Genomic DNA, 18,932 nt, shown 5'->3' on the forward strand with positions numbered 1-18,932 from the left:
CGGCACTGATTTCTGGTGCCCTGATACCCGGAATCCTCCCAAACACTTTGGCTGGTGGTGGTAATTCTCCACCCGCTTCATACTTAGCACTGAGGCGAAGCACAGCTCCGTTCTCATAATTAATTTTGCCGACGGCCTGTCGTTGGCCAAATCAAAGGTGGAGATGAATCAGCATACAGGAGGGAGATTGAAAATCTGGTTCAACGGCGTCACACCAACCACATCCTCAGCAAGACCAAAGAGCTGGTCATTGACTTCAGGAGGGGGAAACCGGAGGTCCATGGGCCAGTCTACGTCCAGGGGATCAGGGGTGGAGGGTGTCAGCAACTTCACATTCATCGGCGTTATCATTTCAAAGTATTTGTCTTGCGCCCAGCACAGATGCGCATTGACGAAGAAAGCATGGCCACGCTCGCACCGAAGACTCGGCATGACACCGAGAACGCTGACAAACTTCTACAGCCGTGTGTGTGCTGGGGAGTATATTGTCTGGCTGCAGCACGGCCTAGTATGGACCCACCAATGCCCTTGAACGGAAAATCCCACAAAAAGGTAATGGGCACGGCCCAGTCCATGACGGGTGAAGCTCTCGCTGCCACCGAGCACATCTGCTCGGAGTGCTGGAGCAGGAACGCAGCATCCGTCGTCAAGGCCCCTCGTTCCCCGGTACAGGACCCGCACTCTCCTTGAACCACTCGCCCCATCACTAAACTGCTCCCACAACCTATGGACTCGCTTTTACGGACTCTTCATCTCATGTCCTCCATATTTATTGCTTGTTATTACATTTTTCTTCTGCTTTTGTGTTGCACATGTTGTTGTCTTTTGCATATTGGTTGCTTGTCCGTCCAGCTGGGCGCGGCCTTTCACTGTTACTATCACGTTTCTTGGATTTACTGAGTATGCCCGCAAGAAAACAAATGTGGGGTTATAGATGATGACATATATGTACTTCTGATAATAAATTTACTTTGAACTTATCTCCCTCATTACTAATCGTCAGGGGAGTTTAAACAGCCCAAAGACTCAGATCCCAAAAAGATCCCTGAATATATATCTACTAGGTTTGAGCGTAATCACCAAGTATTTTTACAATTAAAATCACGCATTGTAACTTATAAATTAAAATCTAGCACAATATTCTCAGCAAAGCAGAAGATTGTGTCATTTACGCAAATTAATTCACCTTATTCCGACTATCGCTGTCGCTCCTAAAACGATTGACTGTATTGTGGGACCGTGTCCTTCAATCAACTGCTCTTTAGCGCCAAGTATATTCACCTCGAGCGTGGGGACCGGGCAGACATTTGGACGGGGGGGGGGGGGGGCAAATGGATTCCCTAGGGAACTGAGAAAGGGGAAAGCGTGGAATTGAGAGGACTGGGGTCCAATGTTCTGCGGGGGAAACTGATATTTAAAGCGATTGTGGAGAATTTGAGATTTGGGAAAGTCTAGGTTTCGGAGTTGCGGGGCGTGTCGAGAAAGGGATTGGAACAAAACTTGAGAAAGACTGCGGCGGGGATAGACGGATGGGAGGGGGCTGCTAAATAGAACCAGGAGTGGTTAGGAATAAGGGGGAGACTGAGATCGTGGTCTGATTCATCAAGTAGGGACAACCAAGGACCAGGATAAATTGTCTATTCAGGTCCGGTTACTTAATTCCGATTCACAAAATGCCACAAGCACAATGCACTGAACAAATACAAACGAAGAATGTTATATACCACATCGGTCCACCTTGCTTACTAACTTACATTTGTTTATAAGGATTTATTCGTTGCATCTCAAACACATAACATGCTGTTTCGCCTTTCCTTTAAGGGAGTTTATAACTTTTGTGAGCGAACTACCGTCCCGCTGAGTTTAAAACCACCAACACTCACCGAGTTTGCAGGCTGCAACGGGGGACGTGTCCCTGACTTGTGTTGATTGTTCCTGTGTGAATTGTAACCGGAGTCGGAGCTCCCGGATCTGCGGGACAGGTTGCACCTGAACTTGTACAAACTCTTCGCTCTCTCTCTCTCTCTCTGCTGCTGAATCTGCCCGTTAAATTCAGCGAGTTTCCCCCCTCCTGCTCTTTCTCGCTTTCTAACCCGCCCTGATTTTTCAATCTGATAATTATTTCTTCCCGCAAATCTTTTTTCTCTCTCTCTGGACGCCACGCAGTACCCAATAGAAAAAGAGTAAAGTTCAAAGCTGTTTTGACGGAGAGATCAAATGAGGAAAGAGATGGGGAGACAAGCATGAGTCGGTTCTCAGAGCTGTACAAAGACATTATTGATCTGAATATCTCTGTTCTTACTCTGAGAACTGATTCGTGGTTTTGCCCACATTCCTTTCATGAAGTCCTTGCCCTGAGATGTTGATCTTTTTTTTCTCTCACCACGGATGCTGTCTGACCTGATGGGTATTTTAACATCTTCTACAGATGCAGGCAAACAAGTATTATTATAAAAACATGAAACCCTCTCAAATATAAATAGGCGAAACAGTAATTGTAAACAAATACACACACATCAGAGACAGAAATATCCCCTTAAATTTTACCTTCATGCATCTATTTTTATCTCCTTCATTTCCTCATGCAATGCCCCCTTGATTCTCTGTTGTTTCTTTTCTAATTTGCTTTATTAACAGCATCACTCCAATCCGAGTCTCTTGAATTACACGTGAATTACAGGCACGTTGTTACTCTGTGTGTGTGTGTGTGTGTGTGTGTGTGTGTGTGTGTGTGTGTGTGTGTGTGTGTGTGTGTGTGTGTGTGTGTGTGTGTGTGTGTGTGTGTGTGTGTGTGTGTGTGTGTGTGTGAGAGAGAGAGAGAGAGAGAGAAATGCATGACTCACGTGAAGTTAGAGCTACAAAGCCAAAACTTAAAGCCAGAAAGAACTCAGTTGAAAAGAGAAAGGGGGGAGACAGAAGTAGAGAGAAATACACGTTTGTATGTTGTGAAATAAAAGTGATAAACACGCTCATACACTAAACGGTATATACTGTACTCGGTTAAGGCATAAACCGAACGATGGATGTTCACTATTCGAAATATTATTGAGAATGTCAATCCCTTTTTTCGTTTTAGAATATAAATACTCTGATGCATAACATTTATGATAGTCGTTCAGTTTTATGTACGTAGTGAAGCCTGGCATAACATTTCCCCACTGGTAAAGGTTCTGATTTGTGTATGAACAATTTACAGTTCATTACTGATACAATAAAAGGACACGTAATTAATGTGCAGAGAGGTAATCACTGAAAGCATAAGGCTTCAGAATTAATTTGATGTTCACATACTTTATTAGGGGAACCACGTGGTTGGGGGTACATTAGAATGTAGGCATGCAATATGCAGTACTTTTAGTGTCTTATTTATTAAATACATTTGCACACCTGCTCGTTAATGCAGATATCTAATCAGCCAATTATGTGGCAGCAACTCAATGCATAAAAGCATGCAAACATGGTCAAGAGGTTCAGTTGTTGTTCAGGCCAAGCATCAGAATGGGAAAGAAATGTGATCTAAATGACCTTGACTGCTGAATGATTGTTGGTGCCAGATGGGGAGGTTTGAGTAGCTCAGAAACTGCTGATCTCCTGGGATATTCACGCACAACAGTCCCTAGAGTTTACAGAGAATGGTGCAAAAAAAATCCAGTGAGTGGTAGTTCAGTGGATGAAAATGCTTTGTTAATGGGATAGGTCAGAGGAGAATGGCCAAACTGGTTCAAGCTGACAGGATGGTAGCAGTAACTCGATTAGCCACCCATTACAACAACAGTAGAGTGCAGAAGAGCATCTCTGAATGCATAGCACGTTGAACCTTGAAGTGGGGTACAGCAGCAGAAGAACACAGAAATACCCTCACTGTCCACTTCATTTGATACAGCAGGTATCTCATAAAGAGGCCACTGAGTGCATAGGTCAATTGTGTATCAAATACAAAACTAACTACCCACCAGGTGCCACTAGTGTCTTGAATTAAATTGTATTTATTCCATTTTTCCCATCAAAATCAGAAGTTTTTCAGCACAGAAAATGTCCATTCATCCCATTGAGTCTATGGTAGCTCTGTGCAAGAACAATTCAGCTAATCTCACTCTTCTGCCATCTCTCCTAGCAACAATTCTTTAGCCTTTCAAGTACTTAACCAGTTCGCTTTTGAATATTGTGATAACTTCACAACCTAACACTGCACATCCCAAGCAAAAGTGAGTCATACATTCAAATCCCGGATCGGCCTCCACCAGCCACCTGATAGACCACCAAGTGACAACCCCTCAGGAGAACTTCTCACTCGACTCGAGTGATCGCGCTACTTCTACAGCCCAACTTCAATCTTGTTAAGGTCACCATTAATCAAAACTTCACTTGATCAACCACTCAAGTACTATGGCTAAAAGAGTAGGTACCCTGTGGCAAGTGATCCACCTTCTGCCAACCAAAGCCTTTCCACCAGTTTCAAGGCATAATCCCAGATGTAATGGAATATTCTCCACTTGCTAAATGGGTGTAGTGTCTACAATACATACAGGAGGGAGATTGAAAATCAGGTTGAATGGAGCCACAACAACAATCTCTTGCTCAATGTCAGCAAAAACAATGAATTGATTATTGACTGCAGGAGGAAGAACCCAGAGGTGCATGAGCCAGCCCTTATAAGGGGATTGGAGGGTCAGCAACTTTAAATTCCTTGTTATATCAGAGGATCTGTCCTGGGACAAGCATATAAGTGCCATCACAAAGAAGGCATGACAGCACCTCTAGTTTCCTAGAAGTTTGTGCAGATTTGGCGTGTCATTTAAAACTTTGACAAACTTCTATAGATGCACAGTGGAGATTATCCTGGCTGGTTTCATCATGCCTTGGTATGGAAGCACTGATGCCCAGGAACAGAAAAGCCTAAAGAAATGGTGGAGACAGTCTAGTCCATCACAGGAAAAGTCCTCCCCACTATTGAGCAGATCTACAAAGTGCACTTCCACAAGAAAGCTTCATCCATCATCAAGGTCCCCCACTATCCAGGGCTGCTTGATTTTCAATGCTATTGGGAAGGAAGTTCAGGAGCTTTAGGTCCCACAGCACCTCAAGTCAAGTCACTTTTTATTGTCATTTCGACCATAACTGCTGGTACAGTACACAGTAAAAATGAGACAACGTTTTTCAGGACCATGGTGCTACATGAAACAATACAAAAACTACACTGAACTACGTAAAACAACACGAAAATCTACACTAGACTACAGACCTACCCAGGTCTGCATAAAGTGCACAAAACAGTGCAGGCATTATAATAAATAATAAACAAGACAATAGGCACAGTAAGTTGGTGTCAGTCCAGACTCTGGGTATTGAGGAGTCTGATGGCTTGGGGGAAGAAACTGTTACATAGTCTGGAAGTGAGAGCCCGAATGCTTCGGAGCCTTTTCCCAGACGGCAGGAGGGAGAAGAGTTTGTATGAGGGGTGCGTGGGGTCCTTCATAATGCTGTTTCCTTTGTGGCTGCAGTGTGTGGTGTAAATGTCTGTAATGGCGGGAAGAGAGACCCCGATGATCTTCTCAGCTGACCTCACTATCCGCTGCAGGGTCTTGCGATCCGAGATGGTGCAATTTCCGAACCAGGCAGTGATGCAGCTGCTCAGGATGCTCTCAATACAACCCCTGTAGAATGTGATGAGGATGGGGGGGTGGGGAGATGGACTTTCCTCAGCCTTCGCAGAAAGTACAGATGCTGCTGGGCTTTCTTTGCTATGGAGCTGGTGTTGAGGGACCAGGTGAGATTCTCTGCCAGGTGAACACCAAGAAATTTGGTGCTCTTAACAATGTCTACCAAGGAGCCATCGATATTCAGCGGAGAGTGGTCGCTCCGTGCCCACCTGGTTCAAGAATAGTTATTACCCTTAGACCATAAGACATAGGGGCAGAATTAGGCCTTTCAGCCCATTGAGTCTACTCTGCCATTCCATCATGGCTGATCCTAGATCCCACTCAACTCCATACACCTGCCTTCTTGCCATATCCTTTGATGTCTTTCTGATCAGAAATTGATTAACTTCCACCTTAAATACACCCATGGACTTGTCCTCCACCACAGTCTGTGGCAGAGCATTCCACAGATTTACTACTCTCTGGCTAAAAAAAAATCCTCCTTACCTCTGTTCTACAGGGTTACCCCTCAATTTTGAGGCTGTGCCCTCTAGTTCTGGACTTTTTGCCCATTCTTCCAGTTTGTCTAATTCCTGCTGCAATCACATTGCTTCCTCAACACTACCTACCCTTCAACCATCAAACTCCTGAACCAGTGTGGATACCTTCACTCACCTCAACTCCGAACTGATTCCGCAACCTGTGGACTCACTTTCAAGGACCTACAATTATTCTCAATATTACCTATCCATCAAATTATTTATTTACTTTTGTATTTGCACAGTTTGTATTCTTTTGCATATTAGTTGCTTGTCAGTTTTGATTCATTGATTCTATTGTGTGTCTTTGCTCTACTGTGAATGCCTGCAAGAATATGTTAACCAGGACTACAGTGGTTGAAGGAGGTGGCCTACCACATCTTCTCAAGAATAATTAGGAATGAATAATTCGGGATGGCCAGTCCTGTTTATTCTGACTCAACCCTTCCACCAATGGAGACTGTCTCTGCCTACTCTGCACAGATCTCTCATGGTTTTAAATATGTCTATCAGTTCCCCCCACACCCTTCTCTGTCAAGGAGAACAACCCAGCTTTTCTAGTCTATTCATATCATCTCTCATCCCTAGAATCATACAAGAAAAATTATCTCTTTGGTCTTTACATATTTCTTGAAGTGTGCTGGCTATAAGTAACTTATAATGAACCAGTGTTTTATAAATATTCAGTAGGATCCCTTGATCTTGTTCTCTACATCTCTATTTATATAAATCCAGAATGCCTATGAAGCCCTGTCTCGATTGGTCCAAACCCTTTTAATTATTTATGCATATATACCCTAGGATCTCTCTTTTCTAGCATGTAGAATTTATGCCCACTTGTTTATATTGCCACTACCTATAGAAATATAACACAGCATTCATCTGCAATAAAGTTTATCTTCCCTTTATCCACCTATTGCATTAGTCTGTCTATATCCAAAAAAATATCCTACTTACACTTTACCATGTTTCCAAGTTCTGTGCAGTTTTGGAAATCATACTCTGTACACAAGTCCAAATCATTAACATATATCAAGAAAAGAAAATGTCCTGCTACCCTCTGTAAGGAATATTATCAAAGGTTTCCCTCCAGTCTGGAAAATAGCACTAACGTCCAATGTCAAAGCATAATATGTATGTATTTTTAAAAAATTCTTCTTTTTAAATACCACACTTACATCTCCTAGATAAGAGAATTCTTATCTAAGCCGTGCAGAAAGAGCTTCGGGGTTGGTAAGACAGAAAACCGCCCAGTTTATGACACGGAGAAAACAGAGAGATCGACGGAATGAGGGAGAGAGATAGGGCAGAATGAAGAAAGGAAAACATGAAGGAAGGAAAATAACGAAGAAAGAGAACCAGAAGGGAGAAGATATGATTGCAAGTGGCAGTAAAAATAGAAGGCATTGAACACGCTCAACTGCACAGATATAATTTTACATGTAATCCTGTATTAATGCAAGCTCTGCATTGACAGATCCAGCACATCCACCGAGGTGTGAACTAACTGTTGTGTAATATAATATGAAAAAAATATTTTATATGTACACATGGAGCTAAACCATGGTTGTGAATCTGAATAATGTACCAAGAGGATAGATAGAGGCAAACAAAGAAACAAATTTATACATACAGGAACAAACATAGACTATGTTAAACAAACAGTTATATGTATATATGGGATATACAGTACACAGGTTATATATCCAAGGTTATGGTGGGAGATTGTAAGGGTTCGCTGCAGCAACTATCATGTCCGCAAAGCAATGACAGCCATGTAGCGAGTCCTCCAACTTTGCCACTTTTGATGAATGGAGGCCAGCCACTTTCCAACAGGAACGTCAAGTCCAGAAACAAAGTAACAGTGAGTCATAAGATTCTTCCTGGAAGACTCCATTGGCGGAAATATTCAAGCCTGAATTATCTTTCCCTGGCAGTGGTGTTCCGCTGGTTAAGACCAACTTCAGGCTTCAAACAAGCGATGACAAATGGAGAAACTGGGTTTGAAAAATAAGCCTCAATCCTTCCTAACTAATACACCCAATAATAGGGTGTGTGAGATAGTCTTCAGACTGTAATGTAGTGGCAGTAAATTTTTTAAAACTTCATTGATTGAGACTGTGAGAGATACACTAGAAACTTCCCCACTCTTCTTTAAACAGTCCCATCGCTTTTTATGAGGAATGGTAATCTAGATTATAAGACCATAAGACACAGGAGCGGAATTAGGCCATTTGGCCCATCGAGTTTGCTCTGCCATTCAATCAGGGGTGATCCTTTTATTCCTCCTCCTCCAGCCCAGTTCCTGGCCTTCTCCCCGTAACCTTTGATGCCATGTCCAATCAAGACCCTATCAATCTCTACCTTTAATACACCCAGCGTCCTGGCCTCCATAGCTGCACGTGGCAACAAATTCCACAAATTCACCACCCTTTGGCTAAAGCAATTTCTCTGCATCTCTGTTTTGAAAGAGCACCCCTCTATCCTGAGGCTGTGCCCTCTTGACCTATTTACTCTGTCTGTGTCTTTCAACATTCAAAAGGTTTCAATGAGATCCCCCCCCCCCCCCCCCATTCTTCTGAATTCCAGTGAGTACAGTCCCAGAGCCATCAAATGATCCTTGCATGATAACCCTTTCATTCCCGGAATCATCCTTGTGAACCTCCTCTGGACCTTCTCCAATGCCAGCACATCTTTTCTAAGATGAGGGGCCCAAAACTGTTCATAATACTCAAGGTGAGGCCTCACCAGTGCCTTATAAAGCCTCAGCATCACATCTCTGCTCTTGTATTCTAGACCTCTTGAAATGAATGCTAACATGGCATTTGCCTTCCTCACCACCAACTCAACCTGTAAGTTAACCTTCAGGGTGTTCTGCACAAGGACTCCCAAGTCCCTCTGCACCTCAGATTCCTGGAATTTTTTAGAAAATAATCCACACATTTATTTCTACAACTAAAGTGCATGACTACATTTTGGAGTGTGACTTGAAGTCACAAACCTTGGCTTCTGTTTTGGAGAAAATTACCTGTAAACCACCTCTGGCACAACCATTTTAAGGCTAAGCACATAGAAAAACACTCAATGGGTTCAACAGGTACACTTAATGTTAGAGAAATGTTTACAACATACGTCCTGAAATTCTTTGCAAAAAATAAAAAAAAGAATCTGGATTCTTCTTCCTGATGTGCTGTAGCTGGAGCAGCTTGGTGATAAGTCTTCTCTACTTGGCATTTAACAATCACATGGGTGACTCCTCAAGATGCTCCCTGAGCTTTTTAAATATCACCAGGTTCCACTCTTCCCTGTATTTTTAAAAATAATATTGGGAAGGCCACTCACAAAGATTAGAATCCATCAACGGAGGAATGCCGGACAACTTAATTAAAATTTGATCACCAAAGACACGAGCAAATTTCTATAGTGGAGAGCATTTGGACGGGTTGCATGGCTGACTAGTATGGAGACTTCAATGCACAAGATCACAAGAGACTGCAGAGGGTTCCATCAAAGGCACAAACCTCCCCTTCCATCAAGGACATCAGCAAGAGGTGATCCCTGAAGAAGCTGCCATCCATCATTAAAGACGTTCACCATCTGGGTCACTGGGAGGAGGTACAGGAACCTGAAGATCCACGCTCAATGCTTTACGAGTAGCTTCTTCCACTCTGCCATCAGATTTCTGAATGGTCCATGAACCCATGAACACCACCTCATTATTGCTCTTTCACACTGCTTACTTATTTGTTTGTTTATTTATTTATTTATTGATCGTGATTTTTATGTCTTGCACAGTACTGCTGCCCCAAAGTAACAAATTTCATTACACATAAGAGTGATGATAAACCTGATTGTGATACTGAAAAAGAAGCGAGCTTTCGGTGGGGCAGTATCTTAAAATACAGCTGGCAGTATATCGTCACCAGACTGAAATCCTGCCAGGTACAATCAAAAGTGTTTGGTTTTCCTCTGTTGATGGCTAACAATTCCCTTTGCTCTCCATTATATCCCTACCACTCTCCCAAAGGCAATCTTTCCTTTATTATTTTGATTTTATCAATTATACCTTTCTCTATTTGCCACTGATTTTCCAATAATCAATCATTCTTCTGATGTTCCTCCATAACCACTCTGATATCTCCTCCGTATGCAGGATAATTCCTCTGCTCTGACAACATCCCTCCAATTATCCCACTATTATCCGTTTGCCATTTCTCCCATTGTTTACAATTCTCCACACTTTCTCTCCTTTTTATTTGTTTTACCTCACCTTGTTTACTTCTGTTCCTCTCACATTTTATCTCATTCTTATTTCTTTCTTCTTCTTGTCTTTCTCTCTCATAGACTTTCCATGTCTCCAAATTCCTCTACTGCTCACTGCTCAGACCTCCCTTCCTGGTTTGATCATCTGTCTTTTCTCCCCCATTTTGTTTGCCTCACTTTTCAAAACATCCCATGGCTCCTTATCCTCACTTCCTCTGATAGTACACTTCCTAATCCCCTCTGGATTACCCTTTTCCTTGTCTTTTGTCTTCCTGACGGATTGATGCCTTTCTGTTATTAAAAGTCATCAGTGTTTCTCACTGTAGCAGTAGATTCTCTGCAATTCCGTCATCTTAACTCATTTGCATTGGAAATTACTTCAAATGTTTCCATCTGATTTGTATACAACTGTTGTGGTAACTGTTTATAGAACAGACTTCATGGAAATGATTATAACAATACCTGTGCCAGCAAGTGATCGGTTGCAAATCCGACTGTAAAATCTCTGCCCCACTGGAGTGCATCAATCGAACGTTTGGACCTTGTTCGGAGAGAGGATCTCAATTAACCTAATCTCACCCAGAGAAAAAAATTAAACTTATTACTGAAGTGGCAACAAGACATCTGGAAAGTAATATCAGGATTAGAAAGAGTCAACGTGAACTTTTGGATATTTGACAACCTTGTTGGTGTTTTTGATGTTACAAGCAACACAATGGATGAGGTGTAAACCCTTGGATGTAATGTAGTTGTTTTGTTGGAAGGTCTTTGATAGTGTCCCACACAGGAAATTATTAAACAAAATTACAATACATGAGATTGGGGTTCAACATTGATGAGGTTTCAAGTTTGGTCAACAGCCAAGAAACAGAGAGCAGGAATAGGCAGGTTATTTCAGGTTGGGTAGGTTCTAACTTGAGGGATGCAGATGCCCCAGACTAGTTGATAAACTAGATGTCAGGGCCCAGTGCAGTGTATCCAGGTATAAGGTTGAGAGGCAGTTGCAGTTGCGAAGGAGGCAGAAGGAGAACTTGGGGGAGGATGTAGATAGGTGAAGGGAACAGCCGAGGACGTAGAAGGTGGAAAGTAACATGGAAAAAGGTGGCGTCATCGACTTTGGCGGAAAAATCGAAGAAAGTGTGGTGTCAAGTGGCAACAGGTTTGGTGTTCAGAAGGCCATTGATGAAACGTGAAGACATGAAGTAACATTAAACCAATTATGAAGGCCAACGACAGGACTTGAATATAAGAGCAAATGAGTCCGACTGCTTTTAAATAAAAACAAAATAAAGAAAGGAGGTACTTGCAGCAGACAGAATATGCTGAACGTTTACATGATGAGTTGCTGGGCAGATTCTTAAGACTTTATAAGAAAGAGACGTTAAATACACGGCGTTCTTCCGGGCCTGATGGAAGAGATGTAGGAAGAATGAGACCCCTGACCAAACTGTGTAGAACCAGGGACCATCATCACAAAGTAATGAGTCCTCCCTGGTGTGCACGTATACTCAGTGGCCACTTTATTATGTACTTCCTGTACACCTGTCCCTTAATGTAACTATCAAATCAGCCAATCATGTGATAGCAACTCAATGCATACAGTAAAAGCATGCAGACGTGGTCAAGAGGTTAGTTGTTGTTCAGGCCAAATATCTGAATGGGGAAGAAATGTGATCTAAATTACATTCATAGTTGAATGATTGTTGGTGCCAGACGGGGTGGTTTGAGTATCTCAGAAACCACTGATCGCCTGGGATTTTAGCACACAATATTCTCTAGAATTTACAAAGAATGGTGCAAGAAACAAAACAAAATCCAGTCATCAGCAGTTCTGTGGATGAAAATGCCTTGTAAGTGAAAAAGTTCAGAGGAGAATGGCAAAACTGATTCATCCAGACAGGAAGGCAACCGGTACTCCAATAACCATATGTTACAATAGTGCAACTCACACAAAATGCTGGAGGAACTCATCTATGAAAATAAATAGTTGATGTTTGAACCGAGATCCTTCTTCAGGACTAGAAAGGAAGGGGGTAAGATGCCAGAATAAAAAAGTGGAGGGAGGGGAAGGAGACTTGCAAGAAGGAGATAGGTGAAGCCAGGTGGGTGGGAAAGGTAAAGGACTGGAAAAGAAGGAATCTGATAGGAGAGGAGAATGGACCATGGGGGAAAGGGAAGAAGGAGGGGCACCCGGAGAGGCGATAGTCAGGTTTTAAAAATTTTTTAGCGTGTCAGCCATTCTTGTCTGGCGCGTGGTGTCAGGATTGCTCTCCTTTCGGATTAACCGGGTCACGATGTGAACGTTCCTGACTCGGCCCTTGTTTTTTTTTTATGAGGCCGGGTGGCTAGCTCGACGCTCAACCCGGCACGGATGGAAAGCGTGCTCGGGGGTGGCCCGACTTGGATTTGAACTCGGGAACCTTCGCTCCGGAGTCCGGCGCTGATGTCACTGTGCCACCAGCCGACTGATAGGCAGGTGAGAAGAGGTAAGGGGCCAGAGTGGGGAATACAAAAAGAGGGAAGTTGGAGGGAAAAATATTACCAGAAGGAGAAATCGATATTCATACCATCAGGTTGGAAGCTACCTAGATGGAATATGAGGTGTTGCTCCTCCACCCTGAGTGTGGCTTCATCGTGGCAAAGGAGGAGGCCATGGACCGACATGTTAGAATGGAAATGGGGATAGGAATTAAAATGGTTAGCCACTGGGAAATTCCTTTTTTGGCAGGTGCTCAACAAAGTGGTCCCCCAATTTACATCGGGCCATGTCAGTGTAGAGGAGGCCCATCAGGAGCACCAGATACAATCGACGATCCAAACAGATTTGCAGGTGAGGTGTTGCCTCACCTGGAGGGATTGTTTGGGGCAAGGGGGGGGTGGGAAGGGGAAGTGCAGGTGTACCATTTCTGTTGCTTGCAGGGAGATGTGCCAGGAGGGAGATTAGTGGGAAGGGATGAGTGGATTGGGAACAGACGCAGCAGAGATGAAGGAATGAGCATTTTTACAGGGGGTGGAGTGGGAAGGGGTGTAGGCAAGAAGATTGGCATTCCAATCCAGAACTGAGTGAGTGCAAGATCTATGGAAGGGTTGCGTTTCCTATATCACAAGAACAATTACACTGTGAAAGAACTTCAGAAACTGAACAACACTATGGTTGGCAATGGAAGTTTCAATAATATATGAATGTCATTCCTTTCCATTTCAGAATGGTGTTGAACTCTTAACGATGCTGTGGAGAGTTGCCAAATAAATTGAATACTCAGAAGGTCCTGAGATCGCTCGAACACTTGAAAGTTACGTTCATACTCCTCAGGACAAACATGGCACCACCAGAAGCTCGCAAATATGCCCAATCGATCCATACCAGAGCTGGAGAAAACTCTGGGCAAGGGAGAGGCTGCTCGGGAATGGGGAGGGATAAAGGCACCCGTTCCCTCTCAGCTGTGTGGGTGCACGGCCATGCAGTGACTGAAATGCTCCCGTGCACATAGCCGTTGCTGCTGCGCAGCTGGAATTTTCCTAACATTGAAACGTTTAAAGTGCCGCGCAGACTTCAGGCCACGTGAAGATTTCCTGCTCAGAGCAACAGCTGGTCCGCGCAGCTGCGGAAAAAAAATAGAGGGGCTGTTGGATTCTGAGGGCAGAAATCAAATAGGCGGTGCTTCAGGTTTAGGGGTTGAGGGTGGAGATGCGGGAAAGATTGTATCTGCGCGTACGTGTATACGTTTTACAAGTGCTTGCTTGGTAGCATCGTAATTAGCACAATCTCTCTACAGCGCCGGCTGTAAGATCAGGTTTCGATTCCCGCCATTGCCTGTAAGGAGTTTGCTCGTCCTGCCTGTGACCGAGTTTGTTTCCTTTGGGTAATCCAGTTTCCTCCCACATTCCAAAGACATACAGTTACGGTTCGAGAGATGTGGCCGTACGCACTCGCAGTGCAATCCTCACTGATTTGATTCAATGCAAACAATGCATTTTACTATATATTTTGAAGCACATATGCCAAATAAAGCTAATCTATCTTTCTGTCTACAAGTACTTGCTAAGAGTCTGTCCTCTTCTTCATTCCATTGGACAAACACTTCTGTCTCTCAGGACGGTACGGTTGCTGACGTGCAATGACTAAACCACATTGGAATGATCCATGCACGGGGATCTTCCGCTGCTCAGACCTGCAGGGAAAGGAAGTCATTCTTGATTTCAGGAGGCTGCCTAAGAAATGGGGAATAAACTTTTCAGTGAATTTTCTCTCCTGAAATGTATACATTAGCACTTTTTAAAGTAAATGAAAATCGAGAAAGCTGACAGAAGGCTGCAGAGCTGAAACGTTGACAATTCCTTCTTCCACTGACGCTGCTTGACCTGCTGAGTTTTTGCAGCTTTTTCCGGTTTTATTAATGCTTTTTTTTTGAAACTGGTATGCCTGCAATACCAATTTCTACCATTGATTGGCGCTGTTGCACCATTCCTACTCTATATAATTAGTTAATAATTTCACAGATAAAGAATACACAGCATCAAGATCAAGAATTCAAGATGTAATTTCCATTACACATTAAAATAATTGTTACTCTGGATCCGGGAACACAAAAAATAGTTAAAGAGCAGAATACTTTTTTAAAACATTAAATACAAATATATAATTTACATACATAGATTGATTGGATGTCCATAAAGTGATGCTAGGCACAAGAGTGTCTTTACATAAGGTGACTCTGACAGGAGAAGATATAGTGGAGGAGAGGGTGGGTTAGTGAGTGGAGGTGTTAATCAGTCTTACTGCTTGGGGAAAGTAACTGTATTTGAGTCTGGTGGTCCTGGCATGGATGCTACATAGGCTCTTCCCTGATGGGAGTGGGACAAACAGTCCATGAGCAGTGTGGCTGGGATCCCTCATGATGTTGTTGGCCCTTTTTCGACACTTTTCTGTATATATATTTCTTATAAATCAAATATCTATGATAGAAATCATAGAAGATTTATGATTAAGCCTAAACAGTTCGGGGGTCATTTTTAACATGTCGTAAACCTACTGCACACAACAGATAAAAGTGCTCTTTATAATTTTCCTTCTCCTGCCCATAATTCTACACAAGGTACAGAGTGGCCATGGCACATAAGTAGTTGAAATATATTACATATTTAACATTGGCAATGGATAATTGGCTTAAAACAGAACAGGGTGCTGGAAATGCTTGATAAGTCAAATAAAGAAGCAGAGGATGGGCTTAGAGAAGGGCAGAGTCATTATGTCTGGAAATGTTGCTTGAATTTACAAAGTTCCGACAAAGAGCAATTCAACATTTCTGGTTACAGGGGATTTAAGTGGTTAGACAATAGAAGGAAGTGGTAATATTGATTAAATAAACAATTACAGCCTTAAAGAGGGGTGGTTTGCTGGAAAGATCTACAATTGGGGCAATATGCATTAAAACAGGGAACACAAATGGAGAAATTGCATTGATGGAATTGTACTAAAGGCCCCCTAAACATCAGGAATAAATGGAGAGCATATGTGTAGCCAATTTTTCAAGAAGTGCTTCTCTCTGGAATCTCTCCTTAAACTTCAGAGAGGAACGAGTAGATGTCCTGACCAGCTGCATTACCGTCTGGTACAGAATTGTAAAGCATCTGACCGCAAGTTCCAACAAGGGACTGTGAGTACTGATGAGAGGATCATCGGGAATTTTTCTTCCACCCATTACAGATATTTATCAGGAGCACTGCTACGCAGGGCCCTCAGCGTTGTCAGTGATCCCTCCCATCCGTCCAAAAATCTCTTTGACCCCCTACCATCAGGCAGGAAGTACCGTAGCATTAGGACAGGAACTGTTAGGAAGAGAAATAGCTTCTTCCCCCAGGCCATAAGACTACTGATCTCCCTGTCACCACCCAGGTATTATCAAGCATGAAGCACCAGTAGCGTTATATAGTTTATAATTGATTATTCGTGATAATATTACTTTATGTGTTATATGTTGAAGTTATATGCACTGTGTTGTGCACCTTGGCTCAGAGGAACATTGTCTCGTTTGGTGGTATAAATGTGTACGGTCAAATGTCAATAAACTGAAATTAGAACCATAGACCCATAGAACATTACAGCACAGAAACAGGCCTTTTGGCCCTTCTTGGCTGTGCCAAACCATTTTTCTGCCTAGTCCCACTGACATGCACCTGGCCTATATCCCTCCAAACCCCTCTCATCCATGTACCTGTCCAAGTTTTTCATAAATGTTAAAAGTGAGCCTGCATTTACCACTTCATCTGGCAGCTCATTCCACACTCCCACCATTCTCTGTGAGAAGAAGCCCCCCCCCCATGTTCCCTTTAAACTTTTCCCCTTCACCCTTAACCCATGTCCTCTGGTTTTTTTCTCCCCTAGCCTCAGTGGAAAAAGCCTGCTTGCACTCATTCTATCTATACCCATCATAATTTTATATACCTCTAACAAGTCTCCCCTCATTCTTCTACACTCCAGGGAATAAAGTCCTAACCTATTCAACCTTTCTCTGTAACTCAGTTTCTCAAGTCCCAGCAACATCCTTGTAAACCTTCTCTGCACTCTTTCAACCATATTAATATCCTTCCTGTAATTCGGTGACCAAATTGACCTTGAACTTTTTCTGTGATCTTAACAGAGTGAAGTCACCCCATCAGAATTTATTAAAAAATGACTAAAATAAACTTTTTTCAATATTTTTATTAGTTTCTGCATAGAGTAATACAGAGTACAAGAAGATATATATTATAAGTCAAAAGAAAAAAATAAAATAGTACCAAATGCATTGTATTAAAAATACAGCTACAATCACAAAACCCGGTATTCATAAAAGTTAAATTAAATTATAATATTGAAATATAATAATTTTGTTATGCAGAAAAAAATCTAAACCCACTACCAAAGTCAGAGCTGTTAGGAAAAGCAAGAAAAAAGGAAAAAAACCCTTATCATATAATAAAATATATTATTAGCCACCATCTGTACTTTCACAACTGATCAAAGGTTTTGAAAATAACTCAAGAAAGGTCCCCAGACTAAAATAAACTAAATGGAACAAACTTGTAATGCTCTGCATCGGCTATGAAGAATGGTGACGCCAGATAGTGGAAGGGAAGAGACAGGTGTAAGGACAAATACTGCATTAGGTGAAAAAGAAAAAGTGTATCTAATTTTTACCAATAGGTGGTGGTGATTTTTTAAGATAAGATTAGCTTTATTTTTCAAACGTACATCGAAACACCAAAACATACGGAGAAATGAGTCATTTTGAGTCAGCAACCAACACGGTCCGAGGACCGTGCTGGAGAAAGTTCACAAGCTTCTGGCACCAATGTAACATTCGCACAACTCGCTAACCCTAACCGGAGGAAACCAGAGCACCCGGAGGAAACCCACACGGTCATGAGGAGAGCTCCTTATGGACAGTGGCGGGATTCGAACCCTGATGAGGGATCGCCGGTGCTGTAGAGCGATTGAGCCTACTGCCAAGCTGCTCTGCCACCACTTATCTGTAAAATTGAAGAACTGTTTACATAAAAAGGGAAGAGAGGCAGTGATATATAAATGAGAGAATAAACATGAGGAAGGTATACATGGGAATGTTTTAAAGCCTGTGGTGATAGTAATAACCTATTATCATTATTAATACATATATAAGGTTATAAGTGGTTCAGTATACTACAGGAACTTTAATTTATAGAACCCCACGGAAAATGTGGAGAGGTGGAGAGGATATTTCAGGAAAGATTTCCGGAATGAAAGACCTCGTAGTGTGAAAACAAAGCCACCAATGTCTTGAATGATAGAGGGAGAGTGGAAGAGAGGAAAGCCAATGTCAGGCTTGAAGTCCTGGTGGTGGTAATGAGGTTTGGGGAGTAGGGTTGGCTTGATGAAGTTGGAGGAACAGGGAAAAGTCAATTGAAGGTATTGGAGGCTGGGACCCATGTACTCTACATCTGCAAAATCAGAGCGGACAAGTGAATGGTTGCACACAAATTGGCTCAGATTTGCTCAGTAATAACGTGTGATGGAGACATGATTCAGAAGAGCACGGGAATGCTTAAAAACAGAACTTCTAAGTAGAAAATATTAAGAAAACAATCATCATGGAAGGCAAGCATCCGTAGCATGGTGGAACAAAAAGGGAAGAGAGATGAAAGAGTAACTATGAGCAAAGTGTAGTGCTTGCAAGAAAAGCTAGAAATATTTAAAAACCCGGGGTAATATTAATATGTGAAGATGTGTTAATGAGACATATTGTAATCGTTGCAGCTGCATGTTGTAATCCTTCATCTTTTCTGGCACACTGTCCAGCAGGTGGCAGTGTTGGCACCCTCTGCTCACAAAATACTGCTTCTTACAAAATGAGGTGTTCATCTTTTACTGCAGAGGTAATAGAATTCGACAGGGGCCACTGTCAGGCTAGTAAATCATTGAATCCCATGTGTAATTTTATTTCATGCTATTGCTACAGAGACACAGGCACAA

General features: G+C 42.5%; 1 protein-coding gene across 4 annotated transcripts in view; it reads right to left on the reverse strand.

Moving 5' to 3' along the window:
- Nucleotides 1-11,010, reverse strand: part of gfi1b (growth factor independent 1B transcription repressor) — a 43,359-nt gene extending 32,349 nt beyond the window's left edge. For 2 of the 4 annotated variants that reach the window (XM_073050235.1, XM_073050233.1), the window contains exon 1: nt 10,904-11,010. In XM_073050235.1, the coding sequence (XP_072906336.1) occupies nt 10,904-10,965 (62 nt within the window). In that variant the 5' untranslated portion in view covers nt 10,966-11,010. Of the gene's footprint in view, nt 1-2,547; nt 2,598-7,135; nt 7,207-10,903 lie in introns of those variants that run through there. The other 2 variants (XM_073050236.1, XM_073050237.1) reach the window with 2 other exon arrangements.
- Between the last annotated feature and the right edge of the window lie 7,922 nt (nt 11,011-18,932).

This window comes from Hemitrygon akajei, chromosome 7 (genome assembly GCF_048418815.1).
Source record: "Hemitrygon akajei chromosome 7, sHemAka1.3, whole genome shotgun sequence".
NCBI classification, from domain to species: domain Eukaryota; kingdom Metazoa; phylum Chordata; class Chondrichthyes; order Myliobatiformes; family Dasyatidae; genus Hemitrygon; species Hemitrygon akajei.